The 18660-nt window shown below is 44.0% G+C and overlaps 1 protein-coding gene across 3 annotated transcripts in view; it reads right to left on the bottom strand.

Moving 5' to 3' along the window:
- Positions 1-18660, bottom strand: part of RFX4 (regulatory factor X4) — a 351260-nt gene that overhangs the window by 177722 nt on the left and 154878 nt on the right. For all 3 annotated transcript variants that reach the window (XM_078654089.1, XM_078654097.1, XM_078654104.1), the window contains 2 exons: positions 6469-6530; positions 1102-1315 (listed from right to left, as the gene is read on the bottom strand). In XM_078654089.1, the coding sequence (XP_078510215.1) occupies positions 1102-1315; positions 6469-6530 (276 nt within the window). The remainder of the gene's footprint in view (positions 1-1101; positions 1316-6468; positions 6531-18660) is intronic.

Genomic DNA, 18660 nt, shown 5'->3' with positions numbered 1-18660 from the left:
AATTGGTTAACATCCAGCGGCAGATCGTTGAATTTCTCAAGCAGAATTCTTCCATAGATCAGCTCAGCTCAGCAGTACCAGGTGGCACTGAGATGTATTGAAGCAAAGCAGCATTCCCAATATCTGTTTGTGAAGCACTAAACTTCACCATTTGATAGAGGGGGCAACAAAGCACTGGCAATAAACATAAGGAAGGCACAAGCCAAGGTCACACATCTGTGTGCTGTAGGATGCACGGCCGGGAGTATAGCAGTATTCTGGGTTGCAGACACACACGCCTGCAACTCCGCCTCCTGCACCAGGTGTAGCAGGCTGAGTCAGTGCTGTGTGGCACTTCCTCGGGCACGAAGTCAAACCTTGCTGGTTGTAGTGTCATAGGGGGATTGAGTCAGAAGGCTAGGGCCATACTCCACCCCCTTGCAGCCACGGCCCGTCCAAGTAGGAGCCGGGATGATTTCGACGGACGATGACGATTGAAAATTAAATAAATAATCAGCTGTCGAAATTATCCTCCCCACCACCAACCTAGCCCCACCGTCCAAATGCTCTTACCTGCACGGGCCGCGGCTGCCCCCTGATTTTGTAAGATCTGTTTCTCTTGGTACTACTTTATGAGGAAGGTTACATGAAGGATAACTCTGTTGCATTGTTCATGGTAATTAGTCTGCCGCCAAATGAAATGCTAGTGCAACATGAACTTTCTATTGTAATGCATTCATGAATGATTGTCCTGGAAAAGACTGAGCCGATGTGGGCCAATTCAAATGCAGTATTTTGGTATTGCACAGCTGCCTGTTTTACAATATGTATTATTGTGTCTTTTTCAGCAACTGGCAAAGCGAGGAGCCAGCCAAGACCATATCTTCCTTGGGGCCTTTTCAAAACAGCAAGCCCTGGATTTTCATTTTAGGGGGCTATAATTCAATAATCATATGAATAAATCACCACGGGTTTGATTAAATATTTTACTTATTGTAATAAAAATATTGTGCACTTATCTTTGCTCCAAATGTTTATATTTACATAATCGTTTATATTTTTCTGATAATAGGAACAGAAGGGATTTGCGAATTGAGGAGTAAGTTCAAAATGTGTGTTTACCTTCTCCTCTGGCAGGCTGGCAGGCAGATTTAGATCTTTGACATTTGGAAATTCTGGCAGTAGCGTCCCGAGCTTGGAACGGGGTGAATACGCCACTGTCTGCTTGGTGACTTCTTTTTTCCCTGTTTCATTGACCCAGGCTGCTCCTTTCTTGGAGTACATCACGTCGTAGTATTGGGAGCTTTCCTTCACCGCGATCCCGTAGTAATGGTACCTGCACGTGGAGAGTGGGGTTAGTCCAGCGTAACAGAGATCCAGGGAGTACTTCTACATGATCTCACTCTTGGGCAAATCTGACATTTTGTGCCACTTCCAAATACTTAATATATAACAAATAAATGCACTCGTGCCAAGCAGTGATATATCATATTGAAATAAGTAGCTTGAAAAGGTATACTTGGCATTCTTCAGGTCTAGGGCAGGACTGGCTCCAGTGGAGGAGCCAGGGATGTGGGACAACCAATACAAGACCTATTGGCTTTTCCAGCGGTTGTATCACATGCATGGTTCATTCCACTGTAGGTACTCTTTTTTCGTACTTGTATTACACATATGGTACTACTTTCTCTTTGACCCCAAAACCCCCACTATTATTCATTTTCATGTACATTGCAACATTTTACATTAAAACAAGGAAATTAAAAAATCAAGCTGCTGCCTTAAACTGCTAGGTTCTGGCATATTTCTGGGCTTCCACATGCCTCCTTCTGCTGTGCTCTGATCTGCAGAATGAGCATAGTCGTCTGGTCTCTGAGATACCCGAGAAGCTAGTACACTGGCGGCCAGGGTGGGGAGAGCTGCAGCTAACGGGGACAATCAGCCACAGCCATGCAGGTAAGAGCAGTGGGGCTGGCTTGGGGGAGAGGAAGGGAGGGGATTTCGATGGACGATGACGAGAGAAAAATAATTACTTATTTAATTTTCCTTCATCATCGTCTGCCGAAATCCCCTCCGCCCCCCAGCTGGCCCCACTGCTCTTACCTGGACGGGACGCGGCTGGGGACAATGCCGCCTCAAAGTCCCTCCCTTCATTTTGCAAATGAGATTAAGCAGCACTTGAGGAACATAGAGGGCCAAATGGCTCAATTTACTGAGCGTTGTGAGGAATTGGAACAGCGAGTCTCAAGTTGTGAGGATAAGTTAGAAGTTACCTCCTCTCAGAAATTGAGGCTCAAGAAAGAGTTTAAGTCTCTCTTGGACAAACAGGAACAATGGGGAAACCATTAGTTTTGGGTTGCCAGAAGGAAAGGATGACCATATGGGCACAATTGCATTTGTTAAATGGTTGATTCAATCTTCTGTTCTCCCTGAGTCTCCCCCAGATCTGACGATAATGCAAGCGCACAGGGTGCCTTCTCATATTCCACATAATACTAAACACCTGCGTAATATTTTGATAAATTTGCTGATTATAGGGTTAAGGAAAAGATTCTGGCCAAAGTTACCAATGAAAAGACTTTCTCAATTCAAAATGAAATTACATTTAGAATTTTTACGGATAGGACGATTGATACGGAACAACAGCGAAGAGAGTTCAAGCATTTGATTGCTTCATTAGAGGCTCTTGGGACTCGAATGTCCCAGATTCAGAAGGCTAAACTTAAAGTTTTGTCTAAAGGACATTTTCATGTCATTTCACAGATAGTGGATGCACAATCATTTCTTCCAAAGTTAAAGCAGGGGTGGGGGTAAATTGATTTGTAGGGTTTTTTTTTGTATGCCAATTGTATTGACTATGTTTGCAATGAGATCAATTTGATTCACAAGCTGTAGTAGAGAGAATATTTCAGGACGGGATTAGTTGGACTTGGGAGGAAACAATACTCCATCGTAATACTAGTGGCAAACAGGCAAGATCTTCGGGGCGAGGGAGGAGACAGAGCTCCCATCATAGCCAAACAGGGCGGTATCTGGGAGCCAGAGCATTCTGGGGATGCATGAAGAAAAATAAGGTTCAGTGCTAGTGTTCCACTGTAGGTTTATTGTAGAACAGTGTTTGGTACATATTTCTAGGATACTTTGAATGGAGACCAGAGGGGAAAGCCCAATATCAGTGAAAAAGGCTCAACAGGTAGGAGAAGGTGCTGACTTGAGTTTTGCTGTAATAGCTGACAGTAACAAACTTTAAAAGATATGTTTGGTGCAATGAGTTTTATCTATGGACGTTATGCACATATGAAATGTTTTTTTAGGCTCACGTTCCTCACTTTGCAAATTGCACTTGACACTACACTTTAAGGTATGTGTAGGTAAGTTTGTATTTCATAAAGTACTTTTAGTACTTAAGGTTATTTGCGTATTGAAGTGGAGTATGTGTTTGGAATGATGCAAAGTGTGCTGCGCTCCAGGACTAAATGGAGGAAGCTTGTAGATATAAAGCTATTACTGGTTGTATAAGCAGAGTGGATAGTCCTTTTTGTTTCTAAAGGATGAAATGGTGAGGTTGTTTCTGTTTAATGTGAATGGATTAAATAACTCCAGGAAACAGCAAGCAGTTGAAACTTGAATAAAAAGTTATAAACCCAGTGTTTTTTTGCAAGAAACTCATATTCCCCTAAATAGGTTTGATACGTTTTGGATGTTTAATACATGGCTGGTGCTAAAAACATTTCTTTGTCAGGCGCAGCACATTGAGGAGTAGTAATTTATATCAACAAGGATGCATAGATGACAGTCAAATCCAGAAGGAAAATGGTGCTGGGTACACTGCACGATTAAATCACAGTGGCTAACACTCGTTAACATATACGTGTCAGTTGATGACAACCCAGCCCCCTTTGATAAATTGTTCTAGTCATAAGCAATGGTTAATGGAAAACTGATCATTGAGGGAATTTCATCTTTTTACAACATTTAGGTCTTGATGATGCTTCCTCTCTGAAAAAGACTCAACTGAAACCTAGAATTACAAAATTGTTGGGGGAATATCAGAGAAATTATGGTTTAGTTGATCGCTGGAGGGCAGCTTATCCAATTAAATGTGAACAAACTAGTTTTTCAGCAAAACAGAAATTGGTGAGCTGTATTGATTTTTTTTTCTTTTTTCCACAGTGGGGTTTAAGCATCTGAATTTCCTGCCTTATGAATTTTCAGACCATTCAGCTGTGGAACTCTAAATCTTTTCCAAGGATAAGAGTACGATAAATTAGAGATGGGTCTTTAATAAGGTTTATTTGGAAGTCAAGAACTGGATTAAGGCTTGTAAAATTGAGATTGAGAGTTGTTTTTAATTAAAAAAGTGCCCTGCCTCAATTAATATGCTATGGGATGATATGAAAGCATCTTAGCGTGCATTTGTTATTGCCAGAGATATAGTTCGGCTTAAAGGTAAAGGCCAGCTACAGGTAATTCAACTGAAACTCCTACATGGAACGTACTATACTAAGACATTACTGTGTAAGATTGGGAAGGCGGGGGATGCCCTGTGCCTTCGGAAATGCAGTCCAGAAGGCACATTCATCCATACCTGGTGGCACTGCCTGCATATACACCACTTTTAGGAACGGGTTACCAGATTCCTGGAGGGCGTGGTAGAGGACACTATAGAAGCAAGCAACACCTGGACTGCACTACTGGGTATATGGCCACCCTCACCTTACTAAATACCACAAACTACTGGTGGACCTTCGGTTTTTAGTGACCAAGCGGGTTATTGCCAAGAAGTGTTGTTGTGAGACAACCCCATTCTTTCCGGCAGTGGAAGGAAGGGATGGACTGATGCAAAATCATAAAACAAAAGGTATACAAAATCAGAGTTTGCAAGAAGAAGTTTGAAAATATCTGGGGCACGTGGATTTGGAGGTATAAGACCTGCTGATTTGCGATGGGAACTGTGAATGAAATGATGGCATAGGTGGATGGGACGGATTGAAGGTAGGCAGGATCGGGGTGTGTTCAACTTGGCATATACTGATGAAGGTATACCCTGTAATGTATCAGTGTGATGGTCAAATGCTGGTATTGCTTTGGACAAAGGCAAATAACATTTTGGACAAAAGAAATCGGAAATGGATGCTTTAAGATTCGAATCTATGGCTTGCGGGATGCCCAAAGGTCATTGTGGCAGGTATACAGTCCACTAACTTATAATACTGGCTTTCCCATCTGAAAATTCTTATTTTGTGCTCACTGTGGTGTTACGTCTTAACCTTGTTGGCTGTATTAATCAAAAAACTTGATTTCATTTTAAATCTTACTGTAATGGACTGGACCTGTTTAAGTATTTTTATTCATTATCATACATATCCTAATAATGTGTCTAAAATTGCATAAATGTACCACTGAGGGATGGAAATTAAATGTATTGACACCCTTTTACCAAACATCACATACTCCATCACTGCACTAAAGCACAGTTGTTATGAAAGATGTTGGTCCTTCCTAAATTAACAAAAATGTATCTTTTTTGTTTTAAGAGTCCACCCTCTTGCCTTTCTTAAAAGAACTCCAAGCAGAGGAGGGCAGGGTTGGCAATGCTGCCCTGCCCTCTCTCTATTTTTGAGTTTCCCTGGCAGCCTGCCAGCTGTTCAGTGTAAACAGAAACAGCTGGTTCGAAACTCCGTGCAAGCCACATGGGATCAGACGTCACAGACAATTCAACACAAGTCTTTTCTCTGCAACCACTTCTTTAAATTAAAATCAGTGGGTATCTGTCTCTAGAATTGACTGTGAAACGTAAAGAGAAAGCATCCGCTCCGAGAATCTCCCTTGCTCGAGGTCTGATGGGGTGGGCGAGGCAATGATACAACTACCGCAAAGCCCCTATGGGATGAAGCGGGGATCCTAAATACTGGCATGGAAATAAGCAAGTAAACAAATATGTTATTGTGCCAAAGCATTCGTGCTCAATTCAGTAGCTCGCACAAGTGTGGTGGACAATGAGCTGAAAGGCTGAGCAACAGCTTTACAAAAAACGTCTATCTTATATAACATTGTTTTGGTCTAATACTTTGTCCTCTATAAAACCAAGAAACCTGAATTCCATCTCCGGCTCCCCAACTTTTGTGTCCCAGGGCTAAAGCTTCCTCGACCCTGCCCATCTCCAGGTCGGTCAACTTACCCACCAAAGATTGAGAATAGCAGAACCTGAAAGAATGCCCATATTACACACTATAGAAATAAAGGAACAGGCGCACTCCCATATCTCATCCACATTCCTAACTGCGCTCCCTGCTGCTGTACTGAAGAATTTTTACAGTGGTATTGTCACGTGACATTAGGCACAGTCTATTTATTGTGTTTAAGGCATGAGGCCTAGAATGTGATCCGGAGACTTCATGCTCGTTCCCAGTTCATGAGCAATGTTCAATACCAAAGAAGTTTACACTGAACACAGTACCATTCAAAGTAAACCAGCTGATCACTTACTTGGACTGTCCTCTGGTTCCAAGCCTCCTGGTTGTTAATTGTGGAAATTGCTGCCTTATTATCTGAAAAGGAACACAATTTATCAAACAGAGAAAAGTATTTCAAAACACCACTGCAGATTTTGAAACTACAAAATTACCAATAAAAAAACGTTAACAAAGCAAAAAATATTTTAGATGTACGTTGGTGTCATTCTGATTAAATACATTTAGTGCTGATAATTACTGCAGTCTACCATAAAAATGCTGTGGCCACCCCCATTTTGAAACGGTATATCCACCATGCCACCTGATGACAAGGTTTGATGTGTGGACTGTGTACACGTCAAGGGTATGTCCACTGCTCTGGTCCTATACCGGGGATCCTAGAAAGTGCTCTCTTGTCTGTGTACCATCACATGCACGAACATCAACTACAGAATAGTGTGCGACTAATGCCTCTCACATTAGACATAACCAACATTAGTCATATGTCCATTTCTTATCACCCTATACACCTGCTATGCAATGAGTCCACTTCAGTTTGCATTCATTCCACAAATTGATTTTCTGTTTCAAGTTAATAAAACTGTGAAAATGAGAATCAGGGAGAGTGAACTGTAACTAAATTGAGTTGTCATGAAGGGGAAGTGTGAGTGAAAGCCCATAAGGAAGCACCTACAGGGATTGCTGCTCAAGTCATTTCTGAGAATCCGTCCACTGTCACATAAACAAAACAAGCCTGAAGATCACTTATGGAATAAACGGGGCTGCACTTGGAATCCTAAAACAGGATCCCACGCCAACATTTCGCTGCTATTGAAGCATCTAAAACCAGACCATTCAATCAGGCATTTGACTGATAAATTGACACAGTTAGGATGACTTCGCAACAAAGTGCACCTCTTCACTTCCACCCAACCTGGAACAGCCCGCTGCTGCAAACTTTGCACCTTCCTCTGTGGGACATCACTGGTTTAACTTTTTGTCTCAAAAGTTATCTGGAGCCGCCATAAGGCAACATTGCATGACTACATAAACCATAATAAAAGCATGAATAGAATCCAAGCAAAGGAGACCCCTGGGGAAAGTGGGTTAAAACAGGAATTTCTTTTGCATGGTTTAAAAAGAACGCGTGGGACCATTTCTAGGTCCTGGTTGTTCTCTGGGAAATCGACTGATGAGGTCAGTTTCATAGGCCTCAGCCCTATTCATGACAGGCCCCAATGGCCGTGAGTAATGCCCAGTGAAAGAGGAGCCAGTGCTGATTTACCGTCTTCACCACTTCTGATGTCTTGGCTGTCTTGGGATGGACGGCCGTATATCTCCCCTATCCTGACTCCATTCCCAGCAATGAGATACATTGTGCTGGGTCTGACTTTGGGAGACTTGCATACTTGCACAAAGACTCACACCCTATTAGAGTTTAACCTGTTCACTGCTAAACAGCGGTGTCCATTTATTGTGTGCCAGCCATACATGCCGGTAAAGACTAGAGGCCACCACTGGTCCCAACATCTTTAAATAAGGAGTAGGACCGCGGCCCAATGCGGGGACATGTCACAAACAGATCCACATTGTTTGGAGGAGCAGTGTTCGGGAAAAAAGAGATTTTATTGGGGAAAGGCTGGTCCAATTCACTTTATCCAGGCCATTTATTAAAAACAAACAGCCGAATCTTCCCACGTTTATTGCAAAGCGTCTGCCTAAGCGGAAGGATTAGTCTGAATTATCCTTTGGCACGTCACTAACAGATGCTACTCAGACCAAATCAGAATTTCTGTAGTGCCAACGACCCCAAACAGAGCGTCTAGGCGCTGTGTCTATGGAGGACAAACTCATTATCACTCCATTTAATAGTACTAATTTCATGGAACTGGGAAAGTTAAAATCGTAAGTGAGCTCATCACACTTTCAAACCTGTACCCTAGTCACCACACACTTCATCTACTGAGCCACCTCATTGGCCTTCTGGAAGTAATTGCCCTGGAAGTTGTATATCCAACTTGCTCATAGGAAAGTGATTTTTCTCGAGGGACAAATGTAATGTAGTTCTCTGGATTTTGTGAGAAAACCCTCAGAGTGCTGCTCTTACCTGTATATCATCTTCAAACTGGTCAAAATACACCTTGTGTTAAAGACCACTTATGAGAGACAAAGGATTGAATGGGTCATGACGTCCCTTCACTCCCTTAAAATTATAATAAATATCATATTACACTCGGCACTTCGGCATATATGGTTTATGCCATGTGTATTTATTCAAAACAATTTACAATACATATAATGAGCTAAATACCAAGGGTTTGACTTTTTAGTGGAAGGGTAATCGTGTGGCCATGTATTATAAGGAGTACATTACCCTATGCTTAATTTTAAGATGATATTGTAAGTCTCTTGGAGTTCCATAACCTCATAAAAGAACTCGACCTTCACCTTGTTCCTGTACATCGTCATTGGACACCTCGGTGGCTTGCAATATCATTATAATGTACAGCAGAGGGTACTTGAGCCAACACTGGCTTTTCAGCTTAAGGACACGCCAGCCACAGGAGCCCAAGCGTTATTGTATATGTTACTGTCAAAGTGTGAAATCCCGCATTCTATAAAATGCCTAGGTAATGGATAGAATGCCTGAAAATGCTTGAAAATCGAACGTCAAAGTATGAAATGATTGATATTTTATACATTGCCTAGGCATTGTATACTTTGCCGGATTGTCTGCCGGCAAAGTATATAATACGCCTAATCCCGCCATATTTTTCCCGCCCGGCAATGTGTGAAATCCGGCATTCTATAGAATGGCTAGGTAATGTACAGAATGCCTGAAAATCGAACGTCAAAGTATGAAATGATTGATATTTCATACATTGCCTAGGCATTGTATACTTTGCCGGATTGTCTGCCGGCAAAGTATATAATTCACATAATCCCAGAGACAGCACAAGTTATCAGCAAGCGAGGGGCATAGACAGCACAGATTATCAGCAAGCGAGGGGCAGAGACAGCACAAGTTGCCAGCAAACGAGGGGCAGAGACAGCACAAGTAACCAGGCAAAGAGAAGGTGGCAGCCATGCGGTGCTGTGAGGAGTGACCTGCCTGCAAGCAGGGTCAGAGGTCGTGTATAGCATCCGGCTGAGGTTCCACAAACGCTCTGCCGTCATCCTTTACCGTGGTTCTTGTATCACCATGTCAGAAGGGAGTGTAGTGCGAAGACAGGAATCACGCCATGCTGACATGCAACGACGGTTCTGCGATGAATTATCTCAAGTAAGAGCCAATGCTGCTAAAAACCTTTTTTTCCTAACCGAAACCAGTTACCAAAAGTTAGTGGACGATGTGAAAAAGGCTAAGACGACTATTAAGAAGGAACCACGGGACTATTGGCTGGTGAAACACTATGACGTAATGATGGTCGAGAATACGACTAAGTTGATCTATCCTGTTAAAGAAGGTACGAGTGCTATTCAGTTTTACGTCGCGGACTCCGAGTTATTTGACATACTCCATAAGGCCCATTTGGCTATTGGTCATGGAGCACGGGACAGGATGTTGAAAGAACTTTCACCCAAGTATAAGAACATTACCCGTTATGATATTGAGCTGTACATTCACCTTTGTGAGCCTTGCCAGAAGAAGCAAAAAGGTGTTAAAAAAGGTGTTGTGGTCAAGCCAATGTTTTTTTCTGAATTCAACTCCCGTTGTCAGGTCGATCTCATCGATTTTCAGTCCCATCCTGACAGAGAGTACAAGTTTATTATGGTGTACCAAGATCATCTCATCAAGTTTGTAGTTCTCAGGGCTCTGAAATCAAGGAGAGCAGAAGTAGTAGCATACAAGCTCGTCGACATATTTACGTTGCTTGGTGCTCCACCGATTCTATAGTCCGATAACGGCACGGAATTTGCAAACAATGTGGTAAGCAGCCTAAAGGAGTATTGGCCCATCTTGAAGATCGTCCATGGTAAACCGCGCCACTCACAAAGTCAGGGGAGCGTCGAAAGAGCTAATCAGGACATAGAAAATATGCTGTGTGCTTGGATGCAAGATGAAAAAACTAGCTGCTGGAGTGAGGGATTGCGGTTCGTCCAATTTATGAAGAACAAAGCTTTTTATTCTGGGATTAAGAGGTCACCATACGAAGCTCTGTTCGGCTGCAAAGCTAGAGTAGGTCTCTCGACGTCGTCCCTACCTGACGACATTTTACAAGACGTAGAGACTGAGGAAGAGCTCAAAAAAATAATAGAGAGAGTACAAACAACACAACAGCAGGAGGAAAGACGAGATGAATCAATGCAAGAGGCACAGCTCCCTGCAGAAGACATAGCTGAGAATGCAATCCATGATGGAGGAAACCAAAACAGTGATGAAGCCATGGTTATCGAAGAGTCTTCCATTTCCGTGGTTACCGAAAATCCTTCTTCTTCCGCTATCTGTTGCGTCTGCTTAAAAGAAACCAGCGGTGCTCATACATGTCGAAAGTGTGGCCGAAACGTTCATGCCATATTTGGACATCCTCCTAAAGACGATGACGACGACGAAGTAGAAGGTTATGGGGTTAGCATTTTGTGCAATGTTTGCTTCAGTATTGAGAAAGCTATCCAAAGTAAAATGGAATCGAAATCGAACCTTGAGATTCAGGCCAAAAAAATGAAAAGGGATTCTGACAAAAAAATTCCTCCTGTGCCTTTGGGTGCCACTGTGCGAGTTCCGATTTCCGACGTCGACAAAGGGCGGGGTGACTCACGCAATCTCTTGGCAGTTGTTATGAACGTGACGGAAGATGGCTTTTACTGACTTGGAACTCCACAAGGAATCTTGAAGCAACTCTACGCCAGATCACAATTCACCATATGTCCAAAGAACTTAATGAGAATTGAAGACGTTCCTGACCACGAAATACCTCTGCGATCTGCAGCTACTTCTCAGTCCACAGGAAGCGGCCAAGGATTCGTCAGGTGTATGTGCAAGACGAAATACCAAAATATGAGGTGTCTTTGTGTGAAAAAGAAAATTGAGTGCAATTCAAAATGTCACTCAAGCCTTCCCTGCTGCAACAAGTAGGTCATGCCAGTTCTGCTTTGTGTTTCACCGGCATCAATATTCTGTTCGCATTCTTCTTTAAGTCGTGAAATGTATGTACAAGATCAAAGTGCCAAAATAAAAGGTGTTTTTGTGCTGCAACAAGTAGGTCATGCCAGTTCTGCTTTTTGCTTTACCGGTAAGAATATTCTGTTTGCGTCCTGTAGGTCATGCCAGTTCTGCTTTGTGTTTCACCGGTAACAATATTCTGTTCCCATTCTTCTTTAGGTCGTGAAATGTATGTACAAGATCAAAGTGCCAAAATAGAAGGTGTTTTTGTGTGAAGAATAAAAGTGAGTACAATTCCACGTGTTACTCCGGCCTTCCTTAGTGTAACAAGTACTTCAATCTCAGTTCTGCTTTCATTGTTTTCCGGTAAGAATATCCTGTACTTTATTTCGTAGTTTTGTTCTTTAAGTTTCAAATGCGTATTAATTAATAAAGGTTTCTCATCTTGTGCCCTTTTAACACTTTGCGTAAATGGTACTGGTCATTCTGTATAATGCCCAGGAATTGTATAAAATGCCTAGGAAAAGTATGTAACATTTTCACAAAAAACTTATATTTCCTAGTTTGCCTCTAAACCATCAGGCATTCTATACATTACCTAGGCATTCTATACAATACCGGGATTTCACACTTTGCCGAATGCCTAGGAATCTCATCTTGTGGCCTTTTAACACTTTGCGTAAATGGTACTGGTCATTCTGTATAATGCCTAGGAATTTTATAGAATGCCTAGGAAAAATATGTAACATTTTCACAAAAAACCTATATTTCATAGTTTGCCGAAAACCATCAGGAATTCTATACATTACCTAGGCATTCTATACAATACCGGGATTTCACACTTTGACTGTAACATATCCACTGTTCAGTGGCCATGTTAGTCCAATAGCAGCTTCTGTTCAAGCACGAGTGCGCGAGAGACCACTCGACTAAAGTCATCTTTTACGCAGCATAGTAATGCCACCCAGCACATGTCGCAGGGAGGCCAATGGGAAGAGGGCTATGAAGTCTAAACTTCCTGTTCACTTACTGAAGGTGGTGCCTCTAAGGCAGGGTGTAGAACCTTATTAGGACAGAACGGCAAGTGTGCACAGAGTGACTACCCATGGTGGACAGGACTGCAGCTGTCAGGAAACCACTTCCGGGAAAAAGAAAACATATATCGGGACTTTGTCATATGGTAATGTAAAATATGTCCGGTTTAATTATCATCACTTGGGAGCGCTCCTTTCCAAACAATAATAACTATTTGTTAAAAAAAATCTACACTCAAAGCGGGTGATTTACGCCTCCCTGCAATATTCAGAAGTAAAATCCCACGAAGGCTGCATGTTAGCGCAGGGCTTTGACTTTGGAATTTGAGTTTTGCTTTCTGCTCGTAGTTATAGGCTGATTGACTTTCTCTCACTAAATTTTGTTTTGCTGCTTAAGTGCAGCAAACCAATCGTCTTTCAGCACATCTTAAAATGTAAGCCAATGGTAAAGGGGTGCAACTTAGATATCTGCTTTGCATTATTGTTGGTTGGTGTAGCAGTCTAAATTGCTCTAGAGTAAAAACTCTTTCTCTAAGGGAATGAATAGAGCTTTTTTCTGACTACAATGGACTCCCGTACATTTTCTCTGGACTTGGTGGACTCCCATCTATTCTCTCTGGCCTTGGTGGACTCCCATCCATTCTCTCTGGCCTTGATGGACGTCCAGCCATTCTCTCTGGCCTTGGTGGACTCCCATCCATTCTCTCTGGACTTGGTGGACTCCCATCCATTCTCTCTGGACTTGGTGGACTCCCATCCATTCTCTCTGGCCTTGGTGGACGCCCATCCATTCTCTCTGGCCTTGGTGGACTCCCATCCATTCTCTCTGGCATTGATGGACTCCCATCCATTCTCTCTGGCCTTGATGGACGTCCATCCATTCTCTCTGGCCTTGATGGACCTCCATCCATTCTCTCTGGCCTTGGTGGACTCCCATCCATTCTCTCTGATCTTGATGGACTCCTATCCATTCTCTCTGGCCTTGGTGGACGCCCATCCATTCTCTCTGGCCTTGGTGGACTCCCATCCCCTCTCTCTGGCCTTGGTGGACTCCCATCCATTCTCTCTGGCCTTGGTGGACTCCCATCCATTCTCTCTGGACTTGGTGGACATCCATCCACTCTCTCTGGTCTTGGTGGACGCCCATCCACTCTCTCTGGCCTTGATGGATGTCCATCCATTCTCTCTGGGCTTGGTGGACTCCTATCCATGCTCTCTGGCCTTGGTGCACTCCCATCAATTCCCTCTGGCCTTGGTGGACTCCCATCTATTCTCTCTGGCCTTGGTTGACTCCCATCCATTCTCTCTGGCCTTGGTGGACTCCCATCCATTCTCTCTGGCCTTGGTGGACTCCCATCCATTCTCTCTGGCCTTGGTGGACGTCCATCCATTCTCTCTGGCCTTGGTGGACTCCCATCCATTCTCTCTGGCCTTGGTGGACGCCCATCCATTCTCTCTGGCCTTGGTGGACTCCCATCCATTCTCTCTGGCCTTGATGGACTCCCATCCATTCTATCTGGCCTTGATGGACGTCCACCCATTCTCTCTGGCCTTGGTGGACTCCCATCCATTCTCTCTGGCCTTGGTGGACTCCCATCTATTCTCTCTGGCCTTGATGGACGTCCATCCATTCTCTCTGGCCTTGAAGGATGTCTATCTATTCTCTCTGGCCTTGGTGGACTCCTATCCATTCTCTCTGGCCTTGGTGGACTCCTATCCATTCTCTCTGGCCTTGGTAGACGCCCATCCATTCTCTCTGGCCTTGATGGACGTCCATCTATTATCTATTCTCTCTGGCCTTGGTGGACTCCCATCCATTCTCACCATTCTCTCTGGACTTGGTGGACGTCCATCCATTCTCTCTGGCCTTGGTGGACTCCCATCCATTCTCTCTGGCCTTAGTGGACTCCCATCCATTCTCTCTGGCCTTGGTGGACTCCCATCCATTCTCTCTGGCCTTGGTGGACTCCCATCCATTCTCTCTGGCCTTGGTGGACTCCCATCCATTCTCTCTGGCCTTGGTGGACGCCTATCCATTCGCTCGGGCCTTGGTGGACTCCCATCCATTCTCTCTGGCCTTGGTGGACTCCCATTCATTCTCTCTAGGTGTCCATCCATTCTCTCTGGCATTGGTGGTCTCCCATTTATTCTCTCTGACCTTGGTGGACGCCCATCCATTCTCTCTGGCCTTGGTGGACGCCCATCCATTTTCTCTGGACTTGGTGGACTCCCATCCATTCTCTCTGGCCTTGGTGGACTCCCATTCAGTCTCTCTGGCCTTGGTAGACTCCCATCCATTCTCTCTGGCCTTGGTGGACTCCCATCCATTCTCCCTGGCCTTGGTGGACTCCCATCCATTCTCTCTGGCTATGGTGGAATCCCACCCATCCTCTCTGGCCTTGGTGGATGCCCAACCATTCTCTCCGACCTGAATGGACGCCCATTCATTCTCTCTGACATTAGTGGACACCTATCCATTCTTTCTACATTAGGTGGAATTCCTTCCATTCTCTCTGGCCTTAATGGACGTCTATCCAGTCTCTGGCATTAGTGGACGCCCATTCACTCTCTCTGCCAAGGTGGAAGTGCATCCATTCTCTCCGGCCTTGATAGACATCCATCCATTTGCTCTGGCCTTGTCGGATGCCCAACAATTCTCTCTGGCTCTAGTGGCTGTCCAGACGTTTTCTATGCCCTTAGAGGACATCTTACCATTCCCTGTGGCCTTGGTGGATGACCATCCATTCTCTCTGTTGTTCTGTGGTTGGACAGGATCTCTGCTAACATCTGCTTTTAAAGCAGGTGATCCGATTCCAGTAGCATGTAAAGGGAATGTATGGAACAGATTTTATTTTGAAGGTACTTTTTAATAAAAGCAGTTTGAAGCCCAGCCCCAAAGGCAGCTATAACGTATCCACCTCTTAAATATGTTGCCCAATGATTTATTCAGTTAGCGTGTGGGGTCATAGCAGAGGGTCAGGTCATTCAGGAACTTTGCCTACAAAAATACTTACATTTTGTACACAGCGGATTTAAATCCAAATTGTTCTTCGAGTTCATGCTTTTTAAATACAAATCTCAGTCCCCGCCAGTGCTGCGTATGTTTGTGTGCATTGTAATGCTTGTGTGCTCATCTGTGCTTGGCTTTGCTGGGGCTGAAAGATAGTGCGAGTGGTGAGCTCTCTCAAACCCAGGCTCAGCCTGTCGTGGAAAGGATCTATTTAACCCTACTGCCTTTTCTCGTCTCAAGTGTGTTTATTGGATGGTACATCACTAGAAAAGGAAGGCCACTGAGCCATTTCGTTTTCAAACACTATTAAACTTTGCACACAGGGCAGCCAAGAGACTAAAGTAGCAGCTGAGGTTGCCATAGTTTGCAATCATGGCCACTTCTGGACATTCAATGGAGGGCCTGAGGAAGAGAAGTGAAGGGCCTACTATCCTCTATTTGCTTTTGGGAGATTAGAAACAACTGTGCAAGCCTACTTCACTTGTCCTTCAATTTACTATTGCAAGAATAGCCAGAACCTGGACAGAGACTGTGCTATCAGAGCCTGCAGGCCTTCCTAGACTAATGGTAAACGTCTCAACTCTGAAAATCTTTTCACATTACAGAGATCGTGTCTCTGGTAATTAAAGAACAGCAAATATTATTAAAATAATATTAAAATGAAAGCCACCCAAAGAAGTGCAAACAAAAAAAAATCTCTTTTCTCACCATATGTTGTCTACTTTCCTGCACGAAAGGGCACCCAGAATGAGTAAGTGCTACACTGTCATAACAATGGATGCCACACAAAAGACAAAAACACATATTTGAATTATTTTTCTTTACCAAAAGTGGGCAAAACGATCGACAATGAAAGTGCTGTTGTATTTTTATTTTATTTTTATTGAAATGCTTTGCGAAGGGTTTTGCATCGACCATTCTTATTGCGCAGCTTCAATGGGAGGATTGTGTTATGTGATGTAGGTATTGGGCAGGATTTGCCATATAAAGTACATCTTTGAGAGGTTGGATGTCCCCTTAGTAGACTTAATACTTATCCTGGGCAGACAGGCGGCCCCTACATAGAACCACATACGAGCATTGACGCCAAGTTTCTGAGCAGGTTTATGTGTGACTGGCTGCTGCAGTCAATGTTTTTTCTTTGCATTCTGGGATTTGTCACCCTGGTTTTCTATTGGGATAAACGGCTGCGAGGAAGGAAACAGCTAGTAACTCATGTACGCAGTACTTGCCACTTTTCTCACTGTCAAAAAGAGCTCGTTCCACTTTATTGTGTAAAAACCATTTTCTGACCACTGCGGTCATTTTAAAAGCTCGCTGTGAAGAAGTGACTCAAAGAAAGGTTGGTTGAACACTCCTGATCTTTGCATTAAGCGGGATAACGGAAGCTCGGGTGGGGGAAGTGATGCTTGTATTTTGCAGCTGTGTTTGGTATCGCTCGTCTCGTCCTACAAGACACGCCACAGGGGATGTACCTGCCATAAAATGTATTTATTTAAAATGGAACGCGTTCTGCTTCCCCCGTGTCGTGTGCTGGCTCCTGTTCTACCAGCGCGGCTCGGACGCATGAAATAGGGTCTGTGCTCTGTGAGGACGTGTCCCGTTTCTCCGGCTTTCATTTCTAGAGCGCAGCTTCAGCAAACACTAAAACACTTTTGTGGAGCTGTGAAGGTTCAGCCCGGCTGTGTGATAAATGAGAAGAGGGGGGAAAGAGGGGAGGAGGCTGGAAGGGAGCCCCCTCTCTTGTTTTGTATGAGCTCAATGAAGCCTGCCTAAAGAACACCCCATGCTGTTCCAGCTACTGATCTAACATTCCGCAACATCTCAGCCTTCCAAATTCCCTTTAATTACACATTAATCCCACCCTCTCCCTTTCAGCCCCTGCAGACGGGGCTGGGGGCTCCACGGGGCTGTGGGAAAAAGTCACTGTCTAACATCCCCTTTTAAACGCTGGGTTCGGCGTGAACACCTACGCTCCTCAGCATTGTGCACGTGCAGAGGGGGCACACACAGCAATGACGCACGTGAACACCCACCACAAAAAACAGGCGCGAGTGTGGAGGAGGCTTCATTCTGGTGCGAGTTCCCCTACACTGAACAAGCATTGGCAAAGTCAATAGGTCTCGTTTTGTTTTACCTTTAGGCTTCGCCAAGGTTATGGCCCAAAAAACAAGCACAATGACGTGCTATGTGCATGTGCTGGTAAACGTCATGGAATGATGCTGCCCAACGTCACGCGTTATACATTTACATGTATGCGAAACATACAGCATGACGCTAGGCATCATTTTGTTATTTTTTTTATTTATTCGTTTCAAGATGGTGGATGCAACTCGCAGCGGTAAATAGTAAATACATTAAACGGGAGTGGACCCAGGTGCAACAGAGGAGAAGGAAATTCAAAAAAATTAATAACACGCTGAGTTGGGCTAAGCAGTTGATAGATGGGGTGGAGGAGGAGGGAGCGACATGCAGTGCAAGGGGTGGACATTTTGCTGGAGGGAAGCAGCGCACGAGTTTGAGCAAGAAAATAGATGCAAGCTCTTGAAGTGCTGAAAACCAAGGCCAAAAGTAATTTCCTGCATGTGAGTGGTGGAAAGATAGATACAAGTCATCCACTCAAAAGGATGGTAAAGAAGCTATGCTTTAGGGAGCAGTGGCCTAGGAAGGTGGTGAGGTGGGTGCGGGCCGCCCCGGGTGTCATCACTGAGGGGGGTGACAAAAATATGTGAAACTATCTTTTTTCCCCTTATTTTTATAATTTCAATGTGGGCGCGTGTTGGGGGGGGCTGACAAGAAATTTTCCGCACCGGGTACCACCTGACCTTGCTACGCCACTTCTAGGGAGACAGATATACACAAGAATCGGAGGGCAAACTAATGAAAAAAACCCAAGCAAATGAGAGTGATAAAAACGTCAACCAGTGGTAAGCAAATATGAGCAGTGGACGAATACAATCAAAAGGATGGTAAGAAGTTATGCTCCAGGGGAGTGACAAACACGAGAAGAGGAAGGAAAGCCATTAAATAAAAAGAAAGCCAACGAAAGTGAGAAGAAAGTTAACTAAAGGTAAGCAA

Source organism: Lissotriton helveticus, chromosome 1_1, assembly GCF_964261635.1.
Source record: "Lissotriton helveticus chromosome 1_1, aLisHel1.1, whole genome shotgun sequence".
In the NCBI taxonomy this organism is placed as follows: Eukaryota; Metazoa; Chordata; class Amphibia; order Caudata; family Salamandridae; genus Lissotriton; species Lissotriton helveticus.
The sequence above is the reverse complement of the archived record's forward strand: the minus strand, read 5'-3'. Positions and strand labels throughout refer to the sequence as shown.